Source organism: Diprion similis, chromosome 7 (assembly GCF_021155765.1).
Source record: "Diprion similis isolate iyDipSimi1 chromosome 7, iyDipSimi1.1, whole genome shotgun sequence".
In the NCBI taxonomy this organism is placed as follows: domain Eukaryota; kingdom Metazoa; phylum Arthropoda; class Insecta; order Hymenoptera; family Diprionidae; genus Diprion; species Diprion similis.
The window spans coordinates 2,353,262-2,375,412 of NC_060111.1; the positions used below are offsets into that span (position 1 = coordinate 2,353,262).

The 22,151-nt window shown below is 35.5% G+C and overlaps 2 protein-coding genes across 10 annotated transcripts in view; both read right to left on the bottom strand.

The window, feature by feature from the left end:
- Nucleotides 1-695: 695 nt before the first annotated feature.
- On the bottom strand, nucleotides 696-7,096 carry LOC124408040 (nuclear receptor-binding protein homolog). 2 transcript variants are annotated; one of them, XM_046884699.1, is made up of 11 exons: nucleotides 6,347-7,096; nucleotides 6,095-6,202; nucleotides 5,726-5,950; nucleotides 5,522-5,652; nucleotides 5,327-5,421; nucleotides 4,034-4,117; nucleotides 3,641-3,928; nucleotides 3,407-3,566; nucleotides 2,949-3,135; nucleotides 2,749-2,868; nucleotides 696-2,605 (listed from the first exon to the last, which is right to left on the bottom strand). In XM_046884699.1, the coding sequence occupies exons 1-11, from the start codon at nucleotides 6,473-6,475 to the stop codon at nucleotides 2,321-2,323; spliced, it is 1,812 nt and encodes a 603-aa protein (XP_046740655.1). In that variant the 5' UTR covers nucleotides 6,476-7,096; the 3' UTR covers nucleotides 696-2,320. The 2 variants fall into 2 exon arrangements, with proteins under 2 accessions (XP_046740655.1, XP_046740653.1); XM_046884697.1 differs by having other exon boundaries at nucleotides 3,641-3,940; nucleotides 6,347-7,095.
- Nucleotides 7,097-7,331: 235 nt separating this feature from the next.
- Nucleotides 7,332-22,151, bottom strand: part of LOC124408034 (kinase D-interacting substrate of 220 kDa) — a 44,951-nt gene continuing 30,131 nt past the window's right edge. For 4 of the 8 annotated variants that reach the window (XM_046884688.1, XM_046884689.1, XM_046884684.1 and 1 more), the window contains exons 17-27: nucleotides 21,915-22,088; nucleotides 21,669-21,816; nucleotides 21,401-21,519; nucleotides 21,301-21,306; nucleotides 20,984-21,098; nucleotides 9,985-10,313; nucleotides 9,401-9,610; nucleotides 9,113-9,287; nucleotides 8,758-9,020; nucleotides 8,445-8,631; nucleotides 7,332-8,363 (exon numbers count right to left, since the gene is read on the bottom strand). In XM_046884688.1, coding sequence (XP_046740644.1) covers nucleotides 8,182-8,363; nucleotides 8,445-8,631; nucleotides 8,758-9,020; nucleotides 9,113-9,287; nucleotides 9,401-9,610; nucleotides 9,985-10,313; nucleotides 20,984-21,098; nucleotides 21,301-21,306; nucleotides 21,401-21,519; nucleotides 21,669-21,816; nucleotides 21,915-22,088 — 1,908 coding nt within the window. In that variant the 3' untranslated portion in view covers nucleotides 7,332-8,181. Of the gene's footprint in view, nucleotides 8,364-8,444; nucleotides 8,632-8,757; nucleotides 9,021-9,112; nucleotides 9,288-9,400; nucleotides 9,611-9,984; nucleotides 10,314-17,134; nucleotides 17,973-20,983; nucleotides 21,099-21,300; nucleotides 21,307-21,400; nucleotides 21,520-21,668; nucleotides 21,817-21,914; nucleotides 22,089-22,151 lie in introns of those variants that run through there. The other 4 variants (XM_046884683.1, XM_046884690.1, XM_046884686.1 and 1 more) reach the window with 4 other exon arrangements.

A 22,151-nucleotide genomic window follows, 5' to 3' on the forward strand; every position in this document is an offset into this window, starting at 1 on the left:
TAAGTTGTACATAATTTTTAACGAGGACAAGTGTTTCCGCCATGCACACATACACGTACAATACATATAAAACGCATTTGTACGCGATCAATAGTGTGTGTATGTGTATAATTATATATATATACTATTATATTTATTTAAATTATATAAAGTTGATGTACGGAAAATTTTAATTAATGATACACTAATAAATTAAACAATATACAATTATTTAATTAATATTATATGAAAAAATTTTCCATGACAAATAATTAAACCAATGATAAATCTCTGTAAATTTTATATAAATATCATACCTCGGTGATATACATTATACAATTATTGATCCGTATGTGGACGTATACGTGTTTGAATATATTTGCTATTTTATCCCACCGTTCCACACTGTAAGATTACTTATTATTACTACTATTATTTATAAAATATATTAGTAGTTGTATACTGTGACTAGTTCTTTGTGCCATGAGCTAGTTACTCTTTTGAAAAAAAGGTAAAGAAAAAGAATATTATAAATGTTACATACGTACACGTTTACAATAGATTCTCGGAAGTTTGTTTTTTCAATGGGAAATTCTGGTTTAACCAAATGCCACAGTTGGTAGATACGTATAGAAAATTCTTTTTTCAACAAATAAGACACATTGGCAACGTATACATACATACGAGAAATCATTTGTACCTCGAATGCGTAAGAATTTGTAAATATTTGTTTTATTGGTGATTCAGAGACCTACTACATTTTATACATACTACGATTATTACACTTAATAGGTACAACGAACAAATTTGGCATTATACCGCTGCTATAAACAATTGCGCAAAGTGGCGCAGCTTTATTATTCCGCGAGTAGTAGTAGTAGTAGTAGTAGTAGTAGTAGTAGTAGCAGTAGTATTAGTAGTAGTAGCAGTAGTTTTAGTAGTAGTAGTGGTAGGATGAGAATCGAGATATTAAATTGATTTTCACAAGAAATATGCAGTAATCTGTAATAAAGTCTCCGAGCATTCGAGCGTTCGATATTTATGATTATCTTACTTTTGTTAACACAATCTATTACTCAGCTTTGCGTTCAAGGTATCACTCAGCTAGGTAGGTACATATTTTATTTCATGGTAGGACATATCGATGGCAGATGCGGAGCTGCCCAAAAGGTGTTGGAGATATTCTTCAAAACCATCGCACAGAGTGATAAGTAAAAAATGATTAGAAAAGAAACGAAAAGCAGACGATGCTGTTATCAAAAAATGCGTTTGTAATTTTTTATAACAGCATCGTGTGTTGTTACTTTAAATTATTTATTGATTATTAAATAACGTTTTTTTTTTCTCCGAATTTTCATTGTACATATAAAAATAATGCCTATCGATTGAAATATCAAGATACACGGTTTCTTGTGGTTTTTCTTTTTCTTTTTTTGCAATTGTCTTGAATACTAGAAAAAAATTAAAAATAAAAATAAAAAAATAACAGAAATTGTATCAATTGCGTACACGAACGAGTATTATTCAGGGGCAAAAATGCTGAATTAAGAAATTGAAATCTCTCGAAGTGTATAAAATAATTTAGAATTCTACAAGTTGCTAATTATGAAGAAAGAAAAAAATACATTGTATGTACACGAGAAAATTTATATGAAAGCGAAATTAAATTCTAGAGTCGAAAATAAGAAATAATTTTCGTTCTATTTTTACTTTCCTCGCGTACGTGTCTTTGGGGAGAAAGTAAAAAGTTATCAAAATGCATCTCTATTTAAGCATATTAATATTTTGTATGTAGCAAAAGCGGGACTAACGGAAGGTAAGACGTCTCCTTGCAAATAAAACAAAAAAATTCATGTAATAATATCAAACAATTAATACTCTATCTTTTTCCGGCGGCGTCGTAACTGAGAGTTTGTAGTTTTTTTTTATTTTTTTTTTATTTTTTCCCGAAAAGAGAGTTTAGACCCTAAGAATGTTATAAAATTTGTCTCACTAACATTTCAGCGATAATACAATATGACCATTTCTAATACGATTTACTAAATAAAATTTACTTTATTCATCTTACCAAATATTTCGACCCTGAAATTGAGTTCACTACGAACTGTCATATCGTACCGTGAAATATGATTCGGTTAAAATGTGCATGTTTATCATCACGGTTATGCTTTTTCGAAAGCCACGACTCAGATTCCCCCTCCCCGCTCCTTCCAAGCTCACATCCCTCATTATTCCATAACTTTCTGTCGTATTTACTTAAATATAAAAATACATAGCCAGTCTATATATAAAATGTGCAGGGTGGCACATTGAACTGAATTATCACGACTCCTCTCGATGGTTAACTACCGCTGTCGGCGATTATTGATGATTCTGCTTCTCTACTTTCCGTTCCTTTTCTATACGAATTTCCAGTCAAACTGTCACCGCCACTCGCTGTTGCACCACCAACGACAGAGGAATTATTATCTAAATGTTGTAAACACGGCATTTCAGGCCCGGAGAGTAGCAGTGTTGTTTGCGTTGGAAGATTTGTCAAGGATACCATTCCGGGATTCATCATTTGCTTGTTGAAACAACTTCTTAATGCCTCCTCGATTAGATTTCCTATCTTATCACGATCGTTCTGAAATAAATACGATCAGTTTTACAAATTTTATTGCATAATATGAATTTCCTGCCAAAATTTTAAAGGTGCAGCACTCTTTTCCTCGTTCCTACACCTCGTCTACTATTTTTTTCCCCTCTAGCATTAACGGTCTTACTCACCTCGTTGATAAACCCAAAATGTACGAGTTCTTGTGCAAGAAGCATCGATGTGTCTATTTGCGTTACAGGACACGTCAGTTGCCTGTTCATTTTATCATCCATTCGCAAAAGTATTGTCATCTGAAACGAATGAACAGTAATGTAACAACAGCTTTGAAAAATGAACGTGAATCAAAATAAAAAATTTAACAAAGACTTACAAGCAGTTCGCGACTCTCCTCTCTAGGCTTGACGTTGCACATCATATTGACAACTCTCCGAGATTCGAAATCAAGTGGTTCGGGTGTTACGGACTTGACAGATTCCGTTACTTCTGGGGATATGGCACGAGGTCGAACCGGAGGCGGTAATTTAGCCATAAATGCAGTCAACGGGTATATTCCATACCTGAATGTTAATCGAAAGAAGAAGATTATTTTCGATATTCAAAACAGCACGACTATTCAAAGTTGAATATTTTCATACCCTTAAACGAGATCAATTATTAGCAAGTATTAGATGCATCTACAAAAAAATTAAAAGGCCATATAATATTAGAAAGAAATTAGTAAGACAGTGGAAAAAATACACATGTGCAGACTATCGATTGATATATGAAACGCTAGGAAAACCATTTTAAATGGGACCGTATAGAAAGCAAGTCTAATTCAAAACTTACTTTACATCTTCGACGAATTTCTCTAATTTTTCAGCAACTGGAATATCACTTGAACGAATTTGTTGCGGAGAACGACCTGCATAACGTATTTCAGCAACGACTGTATCGGGTCCGTACAGCCTTTGTAGCACCTCATCTGTTATTGTCTCTGATATATTTGCTGAAAATGAAAGGAAATATCTGTCGTACTTGGATAGAGACCGACAATACAAGACGAGGGCAAGATATACTTACTGGCTGAATTAACCAAAGCATGGGCAGCCAACAGCTTCAGTGTGTGAACCTCGAAAAGTAGAGGATGAAACAAAAGTTCTCTGGCACTAGGCCGACAGATGGGATTCACTTGAAGACATTTATGAATAAAATCCTTCTGCTGGCTATCATCTAACGATTCTATAGTTTTATTGATATTTTCGTCCGTAACTACGGTACCAGTATCGCCGTTTCCTTGAATTTCTAATGCTGCCATTTCCAATGCACACATTCCAAAGGAATAAATGTCGGTAGCTGGAGTTAACGAGCCTGAGGATAAAACCAGAAAGAAAGAAAAATATACCATAAACAATTTGACAAGCATTCCTTCCCTTACATGTCCAAATACTTTGGTTGATACTCAATGAAACTTACTTCCATATTCTGGAGCAACAAAATGCATATTCTTCATATTTTCCCTGTAGGTTTTGACGTGATGATGAATAGCATCAGGCGCGACTGTAATGTAAAAGAAATTCACTTTGAGTTTGCAAGAATATGGTTGTAACATGTGAAAAAAAAAGATTAAAAAAGGTACAGGCAGTACAGAAGACTTTTCCCATGAAACATTGGAACAACATCTCTTCTTTGGTGGGAAAATTTTTCCGTCTGTCACGTAATTCAAGATTTTTATATAATTATTGCAGTTTGTTAGTCGATCCTTTCATACCCACGAAATTTTTTTCATAGAAGTACTTAAAAAAATCATTGATATAATAAGATTATTACAAGTGTAAATTGAGCCCTCATTTCATTCGGTTTTGAATTATATCCTGACACACAGATAACACGTTCTTCATTAATTTTTTCCCGTCTATTCTCAGGACGAAATGGTGGTTCTTTTTTAGTAATAAGATTACGTTTAGCATCGTAACTGAGTGTGAAAGAAGTACTCGAAAAGTATACTTTCTATAATTAATATATTATGCGTAATAATAATATTGTTTACCTCTGTGCCTAATTTACTTAGCTGGCGATAGGTGATAATCTGCCAAGTTTAGAAGTTTCGCCACTTCGCCACCTGTGGCAAGTTATGAGGCCAATTGATAGGTTGTAGATGTCGAAAATTTAATTTCTCCGGTAGATACGGTGAAAGTACGTTTGTACCCTCGTCTCTCTTGTTGAAGGCATTGCTGTTTTTTTCATTATCTAGATTAGAGGCTATTTGCTACAATTAAAAATGAGGACTCAAGTTACTCCTAGTGCAAAAGGAACATTAGAAAAACACAATCTTTTCGTCTAACTTCTGTGTACATCTAAATTTAGAATACGTTCTGTCCTATCTACTGCTAGAAAAAACCTTACATAGTTCCACTTCGTTTATAATAGTATTTAGTAACATCATTGGTACTCTCCAACGATGCAATTGCAATTGTGGAGATTTCTAATTTATCTACTCACGTTTCAATGTCATTGTTTCCTGTTTCAATTAAATATTATTTCATTTATTAAAACGGCTATGTGCTGATTGTAAATAATCAGCTGAAAACGAGTTGTTTGCTTAAATAATCCGTTGATGATTTTTGCAAACGAGCAAAGCCATCAATCACAATTAGACATCCATTAAAACTATGTGTATTCTCCGTATTAGCATTAAAGACAGAACAACCGGTCAGTCATAAGTACGTAACGTCATCCGCCTTATACGCTTACAATATTACTGCTTACCTGAACCAATTTTAACTAGGCCATTGTGCTGAATAAAAATAGTATCACAGGTAAGATTTCCATGAATAATAGGAGGTGAGCAAGAATGCAGGTAACTGAAACAGGAATTTGATCAATGTATTACGACAATGCGACAGATTAAGGCAGAGGAAAACTGAAAACAATATCCTATTACTTAATAACTTCGTGACACACCTTAATGCTGAAAGAATTTGTGTACACCATCGTTTCCAAGCCTGCAGTGGTAATTTTTTAACGTTACGTTTCGTCCTTTTGAGGAATTGTTTTAACGATCCCGAAGACATATATTCAGTTATGAATATTACCTACAAAATAAGAAATGAGCTTTTTAACTGGCAGGCAACCGTTGATTTGGTCAAATAATAAACCATCACTTACCCGTGGCTTGTCATTATGAGTATCTGTCCAATATCTATGAAATTTCACTATATTGGGATGCTCTAGTTGAGTCAAATTTTCAAAGACAAGTTGAATTTTCTCCTCTTGCGCTTTGAAATTCTTACGCTCGGAAAACTGTACCTCATTCCAAACAACCTCAACACCTTCCTCTGTGTCCATAGCAAGGTAGGCGCAATCAATGCCCGGCAAATCCCTCTTTTCAGCCTGAAAAAAATTCCACTCGATTAGATTGAAAGAAGACGAATCGATCACAAACCTCGGAACTCTCCTTAGACAATAACGATTAAACCTAAAAAGCACAGAATTATTATTTTATAAAAATGAGGTAAAATCTAGATAAATTCTTACTTCCATATCGGCGTTTGATAGATTCTTGTCGTTTTCCGCGGCGTTACTCCGAGCTGATCCTGCAAAGTTGGACCCTTCGGCTAGAGCAGATTTAGTAGGTACATAGACCTGTAACAAAAAATCAACAGATGGAGTGAATGGGTTGATTTATTGCGGCATAAAAAATAAGGCGAAAAGCAAGACTAAACAAGACATAAATGATAATTTTTGTTAACTACGGATGAGGTGACGATAGCGTGTGGAATCAGTTACCTCTTCTCGCCTCTTGAGCCAGCGTCCGCAGGGACTCTCCTCGAGGATTTCACTCTCATCCTCAGAATCCTCGCCACTTTCTCGCGGTGACTTGTGCTCTGGGTCTGTGCTGGATCGACTCCCAGGCATTACATACAACAATTATGACGGCACGTTGAAAACTTGAAAGCTGCAGAACTGAGTCACCGAGTTAAATACCATAATAATATTATATTGATATTTAGAGTTACATTTGATCACTGCGAGAGAAGTGTGTATTATTAAAATGTGGATGAAGTAGAAAACGTCGGCGAAGGTAGGGGAAGTCAAGAGGGGGGTGAGTGAGGTTGAGTATAAAATTATTATCTTTTATTTAAATGTATTTATATATTGTATACGCCTCCTACTCCTCTACTAGAGTGACACATGCAGCACGACCGATCCCAATTTTAACGTGTTATGTCTATTATTATTTACGGCACTACGCGGTCTGGCAGCAAGACAATCTATTCGCTAGTACTCGACGAACCGTTTCCGGCAGAATTCATCGCCGAAATATTATCCATCGAGATCACTGGTTTCAAATTAAAACCCGTGTGACGTGAAAGGGATAGAATTATTACCGTGTGACACACACTATACACTGCTGCTCATTGCCATTGCGCTGTAATATCATCTCGCTCTATCTTCGGTTACCAAAAGCGTAATACAAGTCTATGCACAACAGTAACGCCGCGCCCACCGGCAGCGACTGCCTCTCGCGGGAAAATCGGAGAGTTCGAATGTAATACATGATACATCCGCTCGTTCGTCGTCTAACTATTCGATTCTTTCGCCTAACTCTCATGCAGGGCCGAACGAGCAGATATCGGTGCCCGAAACATTTTTTCAAATTTCCAGTTATCACTTTCCAATGGATATGCGTAATTCAAATCGATGAAAATTGTCGGTATATGAACGATGAGTTTTTCGGATTTAAAATTTTTTTTTTTTTTTTTTTTTAAACAAACTGTATATTTCGAATAAAAAAATAATCAACGTTTAGTATATACATCTAATATATGAGTAAACATTAATAACAATCTTATTATACGTATAGCAAGACGTTTGCGAATGTAGAATATACAGCATGACTGTATTAACTAACGATAAGTTATTAAGGCACAGTACAGTAAGTGTACGTATTTACATTCTCGTAATTATGTTGGTTACAGAATTCATCGAAAAATTACAGAAATCTAGAGTTCCTTTTTCTTTTTCAATAGTCTAGCGTTACACGTGATATAAGTTATGGGGATGGTTACCCCTCAGTCGCAACCTGAACACTTTGATCCGAGAGTTGCAAAGACCAGGTCCTAGGCTTTTTTTTATATCATAATAATACATTATAAATTGTGACTCTATACTTCAAGACAACTATAAAATAGTATGCAATGAAAAATTGGTTGCCTAAAGAACTCTACATCAAAAATAAAATACCGATTAAATTTTCATATTGCGCGAATTTTGTTCGCTCGTAAATTGCTAACTGGATTTTTTTAAGTAATCAACATATGTATAAGTCATGTGCGAATGTAAAGAGTACTAACTAATATTTGTTCTTAATTTGTGGTAAACTTTTCAGTATCGCACCAAGCTTTGGAAAAATAAGGAAAACAGTAGGTATGTTCATAATGATAAGTACGTGACATGTCGGTGGATTGAAAATTGCATAGAAAATCAATAGAAATTAAATGCGTGATCCTCTACCAGCCTTTCGTAAGCTGGAACGAATGAATGTATAAACCTCAGAATATTGTTACGATGTGACACGTAACACTATTATGATAACAGGAAGCTGAAACCGGAAGGTATAATTAAGGGTTTTCAGTGCTGTTTGTTTTGGTGGATGCAGTTACAGTTGGTATCGGCTCTGTAGATCCCTGAAGTTTCTCAGCTGAAGCAGCGATGGATTTTTTCCGCCGATCTATAATCAATTTCACGATCCAAAGAATAGTCAATGGAATTGGCGTCATTATCGCAACTGATACTGGTGCAACTGCAAACGAGTAAACGAAATTATTGAAATAATTTTCCGGAATAGCGACGATATTTTATCCACAAATAGGTGTATTCTTACTGGTGGTCAAATCAGCAGCTGGTTGTGGTAACGAGAATCTGAGCAGAAATATGGAGATTCCAGTATTTTGAACTCCAGTTTCAATGGAGATTGCTGTTATATCAGGGCCCGGTTGCCTCAGAACGAGGGCAAGCAAATACCCAAACAAATATCCCAGCCAGGGTAATCCAATACCAGCAACAATGATCTGCAAAGTAATTTGACCAACGTGTTACAATGAGTAATTACTTGTGAAGATCTAGAGAGATTCTAGTAAAGTAATATGGCAATTATTTTTTACGGTACTATTTGTAAATGAAAATTGTATAATTACCCTCCACGAAAACAGTTCGAAGAGATACAGATTGGTAATAATGGCAAATACGATGATAGCAATGATCAGCAGACTGCACAACGGCTTCAATATTCTTACAAGTATCCTTGAGACCTTCGGCAGTTTTCTCTGAATCAGAAATCCGATACCCAACGGAATGACGAGGCCTACTGCGAACATTGCTATCCTCGAGTACGGAACTCCGAGATTCGCACTGTTGAAAATCGTTCTGCCAAGGGTGAAAATCCACAGCGGCATCATGCCTACGAATTATATATGATTTGATTAATATTCTCCAAACGATTTTTGCAAAAATGGTACTGCAGTACATACAAGAGCGGGTCAGGAAACTCACCAAATGCAGCCAATGTACTGATGGTGGTCATTGTTACAGATAAATTGAGATTGCCGCCCAAAATTACTGTCCAAATATTAGATGCACCTCCGGCAGGACTCACACCAGCGAAAAACATTCCTAACCGCATTTCAGGATCGTCTGGAAACAGGACTAATCCTATGCCGTAGCTCAGCTGTGAATTAAGATAAAGCACGTGATAATCACTGATGCAGATAATAATAAAGTCAATTTCAAGATCAGATTCAAGATTTCATTTAATCAAGATCAATGGATAAAGTTATTTACCAGTGGCATCCAGACAAACTGGCAAACGAACCCAATCGTTGGACCGATCGGTCGCTTCAAGGTACGTTTGCAGAGTGGCCAGTCCATGGCAGCGCCGAAGTTGATGTACATTATCGAGACCATGACGGCAACGAATACTGTGAAAAGTGTATCGATGATGCGCTCTTCGCGAATAACGATAACCGACAGGGCATCGGAGGACTTATTCTCCTAAAATAAATGTAAAAATTCAATTTTAGGCAATTTAATACCCGCAGTTGTTAGATTTGTAAAAACTCTGTAAGATAAATATTGTTAGAAACTAGACGTTACAGAATAGAATAAACAGGTTCACTGGCTTATGAAGCGAACAAACAGGCAGCAAAATTAAAAGATGAGGAAAAATGCTTTAATGGCAATACCTGTTCCCAGTTTAACATCTGAAACAGGACTATTTTTCACAATAATACTGGTTGACACAGCAATCTTATATTCATTTTGTTACACATGTAAGCTTTCAATTCATACTTCTTCTATCTATAACGACTACTAGATATCAAAAAGGGAGGTAAAAAGGGGTGATTTCACCCTTTGTAACACTTCACCTGGTCGGGAGAGATGATGGACAGAAAGATCTCAGCATTGCCCAAAAAGTTACCATACACGACCAGTTTGCTACTCCAAACCGAATCGTTCACCGTGCTCGAATCCAAAACCGGCAATTCATCAACGGTTGCTACGGATTCTCTTGACGTCGTGACGGCGACGGTCCCGTTTGCGACGTCGGCCTCTGTTACGTCGGCGGTGAATGCCACGGAGAGTGTTTCGTGCATGTGAACCGTCACCGTCTGGGATTCAAACGTAACGTTCCATCCCGACGCCGTTGTCATCATCAGGAAGAGTCCCAGTATCATTCGGATCTCCATGATTATCTCTGTCGATTAAATTTAGAAGTAGATGTATTACGTCTTACCGCAAAATATAATCACCAAAGACCTTGCGTTAAAAGTATTATTGCGGACTTTTCAAATGCGCGTTAAAGGGTCCGAGTCATCGTCCGTGACTTTCAATATAAATAAGATTAAACTATAACGGAAATACCATTTTTTCTCTGTTCGTATCTTCGCTTATATAGCCAGAACTACAGAACCAATTTTGATATTTTTTTTTTTCGTGGATCCCGTTTTGTATTTCGTTACAACAAGACTAATAGTTTTGGAACGATAACGATATTTTTAAACCAATTCAGACAGGTATCACACACTTATAATGCGAACGCTGACTATATACTCTTACAGATAGAGAAAAGTTATGTTTATGAAAAGTTTTCAATGTCTCGATGAGTTCTACGAAATATAATAATTTTGCCACAATAAGCATTTGAAAATATTCGGGAGTGGAGCCGCATTTATTATAAGGCAAAGACGATGATCGCAGTTTAGAATCTACATAATAAGTCTAAAACATTATACTAATTTAAACAGTTGTAGATCATGTTGCTGTTTTACGAAATACTTCTGCAAGGTTTTCCACGGTCAACAACTTGTATATACCATATTGCGAATAATTATACATGCGATAAAAACCGGCGCGATTAAGCCTGCATCAATGTCAACTGGTTGTATGCATTATTAAAAAGGAACATTTTATAATAACATCATGCTGCAAAACACGGTCGAGTCTACTGCCTTTGGTAACGGTTTGCAAAATTCTCGCGTGCGTTTCGGCACTCATGATCGGTATACAATTTGCAATAACGTCTAAATTGTAGGTCCTATAATCGTTTCTAATAGAACCGAAGACTGCCCGACTAATTGATTTATGCTATTGTGTTTTAATACAGTTAATAAGTTTGAGTGGAATAGAAGACATTACGAGCACGAACAAACGGGATCAATGCATGTGTCTCTTAACAATAAAACGTGTCCGGATACACGCGTACACGTTAATATTTTCTATGAAACGTTGACGTGACCGATTCCAGTGAAAGTTCCACACGAACAGCTACTCGTGTATTACTTACAGTCATTTGCAATGACAAGATATTCGATTCGATGGTTCACCATTATTGACGTCGCCGATAAGTGGAAACTGAATATCGTACAAGAAATTCACATCCGACCGAGATTTGCAATTATACAGAATTCACGAGCAACGACTCCTCACTTTTATTTATTTATTACACATGCGTACTACTGTGACGATTTCTTATTGTTACTTATGCTGTATGATAATCAAGATTTTAATTACTATACCTTTGTACGAATATTAGTTAGTCGCAGCAAAAGTCTCCGCCGCTTTGCTTGCAATTCGTACGGGGAAACACGCAGCTTTGGCAGATCCCGAGGAACACTCGGCAAAGTTGCTGCGTAATGTATCGGAGAGAAAACTTTTCTACAACCTGCACGAAATCGGAGCACCGCGAGACTAACTTACTTATACCGGCAGATACGATAAATCCTAGCGAAGCTGCGACGATCGGATCCCCTCCCTCCCCCCCTTCACGCGTCGTCACTACGATAACGATTCGCATTACTTGGTAGATCCATTTTTTTTTTTTTTTTTTTTTTTCATTTATCTTGCCGATGCTTTGGACGTTTCGCACAGCGTGATGAGCTGATTTGATAAAGGAGGGAGAAAGCGTTCATGTAGGATAATCGTCTCAGCCACAAAATTCGTTTTTTTTTTTAACACGGAATTGCAATTATACGTTTTCTATATGTATATACGTATATGGTTATTAGTCACCGAATGCGAATCCGATATCAAAAATTTAATATAACTAAAAACAAGACCGAAAATTGAGTGAAAACGGGGTGAATTATCAACATTGTTTTATGGACAGTGTTCTTGAGTGAAATTTTTATTTTGAGACAGTACTATTTTAGGCCGAGAATAGCTGCAATTCTCAATACTATCTATACGCACCCCTCCTAAGGAGGGTGAAAACTACCCCTATGCATTGAATTTTGTAAATTTAATGGCCATTCTGATATCTTTGTTTGTCAAGCAATGAATTCAAAGCGTTGTTAGTATACGTTAATAATCAAATTTCTCCACTAACAAATTACATTCATAAAAATAACTTTTCTTCTATAAGTTTATCTTTGTAACAATTGTAAAGAATTGTGGATTTACAAAAATTCTGATAATTTGAAATTTTAAGTATTTTTTTACCTGAAAATGTAAAAAAATGTAGAATTTTACATAGAATATTGAAAAAAAAAAAAATTAAAAAAAAATGGGTATCACTATATAGTGGCTTCGGTGACTGAAAGGGTTAGTATGATCGGTGATTACTTGTATCGTGCCTGATATGACACGTGTAAAGAATCATTGGACCTAAACAACAATGAACCGGTTAGACGTTCAACTTACGTCAAAACTGAATTTATTTATACACTGCAGTTTGTAATGTTAATCAGATGTCAAAGGTTTAAGACCCGCGGGTTAATAAATTACATGAATATACTTATGTACGAGGCGAATAGAATTTACACACATCGCTGGAATTCGCAAAATTTCATTGGGGTTATTACTTTTCCGTATTACGATCTATCGAATAAATAAGCTGCGTTTGTGCTCGTTATTTTAAATCCCCGATTAGTTTGACACTAATCTAGAATTCAAGACTGGATAATGAATCGCGTAGTACCTGTTGGAGATAGTAATAAATAATTTTGATACGGGATCTCGTAATCGATACGTGAGAAAGTCAACGTTTCTGATAACAAAAGATAATTATCTAAAGACGAGAATAACTAACGACATTGAACTGTCTGATTTCTATCTTATCTTTTGCTAGATCGATGTCTCATCGCAATCGACATCTCAGGTCGTGTATAATACTAATACGAATATCGTTATACATCCAAAACGCGTTGTCGTAACGACATATCGCCTAAAACCTGGCCAGACGTTATAGCTATACCTACATCCACAAAAAAAAAATCAAAATTGGTTCAGTAGTTCTGGAGTTATCAGGGAACATTCCATGTCATATTTAAAATTGGAAAATAAAATCGTCTGGAATTTCTTTTTGCTTGCATTTAATACAGAAATAATTGCCGGGTATTTTTTTTTATTTTAACATAATGTGCAAAATTTTGGATTCATAAATTTGCGAAGATTCAGCGTCAAGTTTGCAAAAAATTTTGTAAAAAAAAATGATGATAAAAAATGTCTCATGTAACAGTAAATAAAAAAGTTAATTAGTTTGTTTATAAAATAAATTTGCAATTTTTTCCAACAAATAGTATTTGCAAAATTGGTGCTACGAAAATTAAAAGTTTTTAATATTTGTTACAATTTAACAAATAAAATCAATTATACTCATATATATACATTTGCGAACACTTTTTAGACGCAGAGCAACTGCAACCTTTCATTCACCTTTCAAATTTTGTACTTGAACTACTTTAATTTTCATTCCGAAGAGCCTCTGCATTCAGTTTTTTGAGTTTCTGGACGCAAAAATTCAGGTGTTGTATCAAACTGTTGTTCACTTTTAAAAATCACAGAAATATTAGAAAAACAAAATCTAGGTTTCAAGTATTTGAATTTTTCGCAAATTGAATTCGACGCATGACGCAAATTTTTTCTATGCACTTTTAAACCGTGTGATTCTTCGTTCAAAAGTTGCAATAACAGTCTTAAAAGTTAACTGATCAGATTGTTGGAAACAATATAGATCACTGACCAACTCACACAAGTAACACAAGTAAAACGGAAACATGCGGTGATAAACCGTAGAAACTTATTCTAACTTATTCTAAGGAGCACGGCTGTTACGATTGATCTTAGAAGACTGAAAATAATGCGTATCATGTTGAAATTGAAAAAAAAAAAAATGTAACTTATTTCTATATTGAATAAAAGAAAAAAATGTATATATATTTAAAGCAATTTTATTTTCCAATTCTAAATACGATATGAAATAACGAATTTATAATATAATATATTAATCTTTACCATAGCTCATTCACATATATGCCGTTTCTGTTATAAGAGCACGTGTATCCCGTGATTTGAAAAAAGTCTTGAGCTAATCAAAGATTATACAACGTGCAAACGAAAGAATAAAATTGACGAAACACGTTGAAAAATTATAGGTGTAACATTGAATAAGTTCCGCTGCGTGTTTCGTCATTCTTTCAAATTATACAGTACATAACAGGATTTCCATAAAACTTTTTTTCACCGGGATCATGCAAAGACATTTATATAAATAGTGTTATTGCGACAGATTACAACAGAGCAAACGTGAAAAAAATTCGCTCAATATCCCCCGATTCGACAAAAATTGATGAATATATTACCGTGTGAGAAAGGAGTTGCGAATATCTGCGAAATCTCCGTATGCAGGCCCCTCGAAAAACGCGTCAACTTCTCCTTGCGACCAGCCGAGATCACGGCCAAGCGTAAACTGGTTACGTCACGACCTGCCTCGAGGATGGAACCAAGTTGTAGTGTTAGAATGCGTGCATTAATGTGTGCCACGGGATTTACGTATTATCGCGATCACAGCCGACGAGACATCGTTGAGCGGCGGCGGTTTGGGCGCGTTTATTTCAAAACCGCTCGATGCCTAGTAAGATCCTTTTTTTTTTGTAATAATATATATATATAAGGAAAATAATTTTTTTTTTTTTTTTTTTTTTTTCCTCTTGTATTTTTGTTAATAGTTGAAATTTAATTATATTTACATATTTTCAGATCATTACCCCTAAGTTCATCATACCCGTTTATGGGATAAAAGTGGTTTATTTATGTACAGTTATATTGATTTCAATTTTAGTCTTTCGGTTGCATTTGTAATTTTTTTTTTTTTTGTTTTTCAACATCTGTTTTGTTACTTAGTTCTGATGACGGGGTGCGATTAATGAAAATGGATATTTATGGATGATTCGGGGTGGCGGGAGTTGGATTGTCGTATGGTGTTCGAACTTCTGGCGTTAGTCCTTGTGAATAAGGACAAGCCTATCGTGGTGTATTTGGCAGATATGTATGTATACATACATTGCACATATATATACAAGCTTGATAACTTGCAGACATCTGCGTCACACGTGACAAACTTAATATAGTAGTAAGGATTTTTGAATAGGTATAAGTATTATGTAGATAGCGTGCTTTTATGCCGACAAAAATGGTGGAAAATATTTATATGTTAAACCAACTATAGGTTTTATTTAAGGCACGCAAATATATACATTATACTCAATAAGATAATCTCACTATTTTTCACTTTTTATACATAATAAGGTATAACAAATCACAAGGCTATAAAGATACTAGTAATCGACGGCGATAGATGGTAGGAAAAGTATATTAATTGTTGAGAGGAATTAACGCATGCACTATTAAGTAATATATTTGTCAATATTAAGTCGAATCGTTATAGTTTAAGGCCTGTACGCAAATTAAGTATGAGCTGCAAACTGTCTAACTTTGCGAAGAACGTAAGTAACGAAAATAACACATTTAAACGACGTATCCTGCTCATAAAAATAATTCTGTTGCGATGCAGCTATTATTTTGACAGATAGTTATATACTTCGCACTCGCAATATTGTATTTCAGCCGCTGATCGTTAAGAAAAAATGTTTATAAAGCTCAATTCGGGTATTACAATTGACTCCATGTGGCTGGGAAAAATCGGCACGATTCAATAACGAGAATTAAATACATCTTATTTGATATTTAAAATCGAAAAGAGTCGATATTAATTTTTTTTTTTTCAATTACTGCAAACCTACAACAAATATCGGTATTGCTTCTTTGAAAAAAGTCTTTTTCGAAAACGAGTAAACCGTACAATATAGAATATGCAGATAATGATTTGAGACATTTCGGTGTACTTTTTGGAAATAAAAAACCAGTATAACGTCTTACCCTTTGATACTTGTGAATACTATTGGTAAGATTGAGCTTGTTGTTTATAGCTTTCATATTTTATACCCTCAAATGCAGATGTCACACGTGTTATTACTATGCGTTAGATCATTTTTTTGTTACAGCTTAACTGCAATAAAATAAATGCACGAGTAATCGGTATATTTACTCAACTAAAAACTCAATTATAAACTTCGCTAACAGGTAAGCAGTCGCAATTGCAATATTTACGTGACGAGGTATATATCTAGATACATTATATACAGTTTCTAAATTGCTTTTACTGTAACAATAAAGGGTAATATGTAGAATAAAAATACCTATAAGATAAGAAATATGACCAATAAATATTGCTGCTGCTACTGCCGGTGAAATCAATCACGTAATGATCGATTAATATTTTGGAATGAGTTTTAGTCAACGATATTTTTCGAGAAAAATAAAGTGATAATTATACATAATATTAAGTTATGTATCTATAGACTGGTGGTATATTGCTTAAAATATTTTTAACAATATATGTAACATATATGTACATACGACTCTCAAGTTAAGAGTGCAGGTAACTAAAAGGTCACCTATTTCTTACAGGCAATGTTTTTTTTAACCCCTGAAAGAAAGAACGAAAGAATAACATCCGCTTCGACATTATGTATAAGTATCTATCTAAGTGTTACTAAAATAATATACCTAACATCATTCATAAGTTACAGTTCAAAGAGCTGTCTTTTGTAATACTATAAAGTCAATATTAAAATAGAATCCTACGATAAAAATTCCAAGGCGCAATTAATAATATAAAACTGAATAAGTACAAACGTCCCAATTCAAACCTAAGTACCTAATATCTGCTCATTTTTCAATAGAGGCAGGAATTGTACAAAACTGGGATCCTAAAATACTGATAGTCAAACAACAGTTTCCGGGTCATTTAAATCTTCTGCATTCTGACGCGACAAAGATTTCCTGGCAGAAGTTTCTCTAACAACAAGACCGATACAGTCAGAGTAATTAACAGCGGTAGAACGCTCACCTCCGTGGGGTAAACTTTTGTTAGAGGAAGGTGAGGCCTCGCTGCTTTCCCCAGGACTGAAATCGTGTTTCGTACCTTCGGAGCATGAATGGGTGGGTGTGGATAGCTCTGAAACTAAGGGAGTGGATTCGTCGTCGCAATCCAGTTCTGCCTCGTTGGGAGACGAAAGCACAATTCCGATCGGTTTGTCTTTGCGTTTTGCTAGCTTTTCCAGGCTTGTCACTGGTACTGGGATAGAAATGGCTGCATCGGTAGTAGATTCGTCTGTCGGTTTAGAATCCAATTTATGCGTCTTGAAAGAGACCGAGAATATCGGCTTCAACGGGATGATGCTCTTGGCCGAACTCTCATCGGCAGATTTTGACCGGAACGTTAAACGAGGAGATTCAGGCGGCGATATGAGGAGAGATGTTGGCCGCGAGCGTGTACTGTTGATCTTATAATTGCAATTCAGGTGGCTTTGGGAACAGGCAGACCTTACGCTTCGCTGAGAGGCGATACTTCGCTGCGAGTTGGAACGATGGAGATGTGAAGTGGAGTCTTGGGAACTTTCATCCGATGTATCGGAGTCTCCAAATACTGGTTGCCAGTGGAGAAGCGGGGATGCTTGCAGCAGGACATACTCGGTGTCAGGTGCTGAACTGCTGACAGAACCTCGACGTCCACCTAAAACATTTCTTGCCAGCTACACGGAGATCCTTGATATTCATTTGTCGCTATTACAGCTAATTATAAGTAAAATAAAACACTAACTTTCATCTAATTTTGAGATTAATCAGTCTAAAAACTTTAGTAATTTTCTAAACTCTGGCACATTGTATCTATGTTTCAAGAAATAACGATCACCCGCTTGGATTACAAAGCATATGTGAAAGAAATTCGCACTTACAGCAAACATGGTTATTTCGCAATATTAGAAACAAGTTGAGTTAACAATATAAAATTACATTATGAAAAGTTATTGGCCTTCAAGCAATACCAAGTATTAGAACAACATGCATTTTCCAAGTATACGCGCTTTAAAGCTAAATACAAATTTATCTCTGGAACACTTTGAGACTTGGCCACTTGAACAGACTTTAGTTTGTCTGGCATACATATACTTAGACTGTTCGTGGTCAGACTCCAAGTTTCCTCGCAATAGGTAGGATATTCAGAATGTCACAAAGATCGTATATACTTGAGAAAATGAAGTTGATGCATTATTTAGTTAACACAGAGTAAAATGATCCCGTTTCTACACCCAGATGTCCCTGATACTCGGTTTTGTAGCACAGAAGAAGAGAAAAGTCGAACATTCAAAGATCAATGTGCAGTACATTGGGCGAGGTAAAAGTAACCCCTGAAAATCTTGCACCGTCGAGATAAAATAAACTTTTTTTTACCCATACTTTTTTCTTCTTCGTCTATACAGAGGATTATTGTGAAAGGATGGGAAGCCATGCATAATAAGAAAAAACGCAATTGAAATATACGACTAAATAAATCCATGCATCACTCAGTTTTAAGTTTATTTTATTGCAATTTGCACATATTAATTACTTATTCACGAACAATTTGTATCGATTGTATATAATAATAACTTTCATGCAACGCGTAGGTAAAAATATATAGCATTGACCGTTGTTCATTTAATTCCATACTGTATCACATTCGAGCCACAATCGAATTAGTGTAAAGTTATGTACGAGCATGACGTATATTTAATCATACGGACAAGCCAATAACTTTTTAGTTTTTGATTTTTCCCCCTTTTTTTTTTCTTCAATGGAAATCGCGTACTTCAAAAGTAGCAGTGTAGCTCTGTGTGGCATAGATACACGAAGAGATGGTAGAAACCTATCAATAATTGTTTATGGCTATTTTACAGCAGCTACAAGCTTATTTTACACACGTATTTCAGTCTTACAATAACGCTGTTGATTAAACCGAATTAATCTGACATTAGCGTAATCAATAACGCGTTAAACACGCCCAAGCATCATATACAGTATGGATACATAACACAGGATCTGTCTAGGTGCTCATCAATACTATAGTTAACTTTACACGATTTAGATTCGGTGGGGTATTTGTCTTGTTCTTTTAAATCTAAACAGTTGCAATACAAACTTACTTCCTACCTTCCACTTTAATCGAATAACTCGGTACAATGGACTCTCAATAATTTCCAGTGTTCAGACTAGTGGGAAAATAGTTGAAAATCCCACCCTGTCATCAGAGAAAAGAATACGAGAGAAAAGCCATGCCTGCATGCTAATTGGACATTGAAAAGAGCTACTGATGATATAATCCGTAATTCTTGTGAAGAATAGTAAGAGTGAAAGTATCGAGAGTCTACCGTAGCAGAAAATCTCTTGTATTAACAAATATTGCTAGTAATACTGTCTAATCTGAAGAAGATAATAATTAATTAATGTAATATGAACCGATATTAATAGATCACAAATATTTTTTTTTTCCATACAAATGTATGTATTTGGTTAATAACACCTTGGCGAAGAAACGACAAAGTTTGTAAACTTATATCTAAATGATATGGATGGTAGTTGTGTTCGTTTTGATTATACAGTCGCTGATTAAACTGAGCGGAATCTATTTCTAAAACGACAAGCATAAGAACATGATCGTTTCGATACTTGAGCAGACAGTTGAAATGATACGTTATGTATCATATTCACATAAAAGAAACTAAGTTTCAAGTTTAAGCTACAGTTGGGCCCTGCCTAAGGTAAGTGAGAAAAATAAGATTAATTTTTCTAATCCGCCATTCGAAGGAATACAGAGAAATCATTTCATTCGTCACGTCTGATTACACAATACTACAAAAGTACAATAGATTGTGATATTTACGTAACGTGGTAATTACAACCAAAGATTTGTATTTATTATCACATCAGACTTAGCACTTACCAAAGTCTCAGCTAGCCGGAATGATGTTAATGAACATTCGTCTTTGCTCGCAACCATTGTAAGGTTCTCCGAAACTAGTTTTTATCTACAAGCCTAAACTAATTGTTCAAATGCGGTATTATATGTACATAGTATATCTATGCATAGATTAATGTAACGAAATGTTCAAGTACCATAAACAGGAAAATTTTTGGAAATACTAGAAACAGCCCCTCTTCTTGCGCGATTGAAGTGAGGATAGATTGAGAAGCATACAGGCAAAGGCATACAAGTAATTCTTGCAATTCGACAGAATACATTTGTATGTACAATCGTTACCCTCTATATACATAGAGGTACCAATATAAAACTTTGGACTTGTTCCTTATTCTACAACATTCAGACTTATACTTTCATGTGAACGGCTAGTATTCCCCATTTAATTTTATAGCATCACAGATATGATTCGTATATTCTTCCATTCAAAAAGTTCCGAAATTTTCATGTACCTACTTAAATACAAATTATTTGCAAGATTTTTACCGGCGATGAGAAACGCACGCTCTTTGCATGATATCTATGCCACAAAAATACACTTCCTACAGCGTATTATATAAAAATTGAAAATAATTTCAAGAATGGATAGCGTGTTCTCAGTCATTTTCGACTAGATTAGAGTATTGTACTGTAATCAATATCTAATTCAGAGTTGTCGTCACTATTTGGCGGTTCCTGAACAATGACCACGGGCAGTTTAAGCGCAAGAGAAGAGGAGGGAGGCTCACCTGGAAGTGAGTCAGTTGGAGCTGTGGCTGGCGAAGGTACGTCTAGCACATCTTCGCAGGCCTCCTCATTCAACGTCTGCAGGGCTCCGCAGATCATTTGTTCCTCAAGGGTTACCTGACACACAACACGCGCACACGTAACGCACATGCTTTACAATACAATGAGCTCATTGTGGGTGAATATGCAAGCCGCGTGTAAAATTAATCATTTTCCTTCCTTCTCGGATTTATTAAAACATCTGTAAAACTTTATGAATTTCGAAAATAAAATTTACTTGAACTGTACATCTAATTTTCATAAGGTAGCCACATCTTACCTGATACTAAATCCAATGTGAAAGCATGTGAATAGTTTCCATACGTTAGTCCACAGTAATTTAAATTTAGAGACATGCTTTATTCGCAGTCAATTCTCACCTGTTTTTCCATTACAGATTGCTTACTCGGATCTCGTCTAGAAGGGCCATCGGTTCGTGATGTTGACTTATCTTTTTCCACAACAACAGGTCGCGACGAAACATTTTGCGCCGTTAGTTCTATTACATAAATGTGTTCTCAGTTAAAAAAACAATTATATTTACTGAAAGATAATGGGGGATTGAAAACGATCTTACAATTGCCTGTGCAGTATAATTATATAAAAAAAAAAAAAAAACATGTTATCAAGTTCGTTCATTGCATTAACCTTTGCGTGTAATTTGCTCTGATCCTACGGTAAATCGAACGCTGCGAGGACCCTCTTCGTGAGTTGTAAAAGATGAAAGTTCCGCTTCCCTGAGAGACACGATAACCATACGGAAAAGTTCCCAATCTCCGAAACCCATTTTAAGTACCTAAAATTATCGAAAAAAAAGTATAAAATTGAAATATCTCTGATTAGAAGAGAAGCACAAGTCAAGACAGATCATCACATTGAGTTCGGCAATCTTACTTTTTTCAACTCTTGTAGATCACAGTGAAGTAGTACTCGACCACTTATGTTATTTTCTCTGATAACATTTTTGTAACGGGCTGCTTGAGCTGGACTCAGTTCTTCTACTTTCCCAAGGAGATCGCAAACCCCATTAACCGACAGACTCGATAATTTGATTTCCAAAATGTCTGGCTGTGAAATGAACAAATATTACAAGATTAGAATCTCCCTCCCTATTTCAAGACAACCTGATAT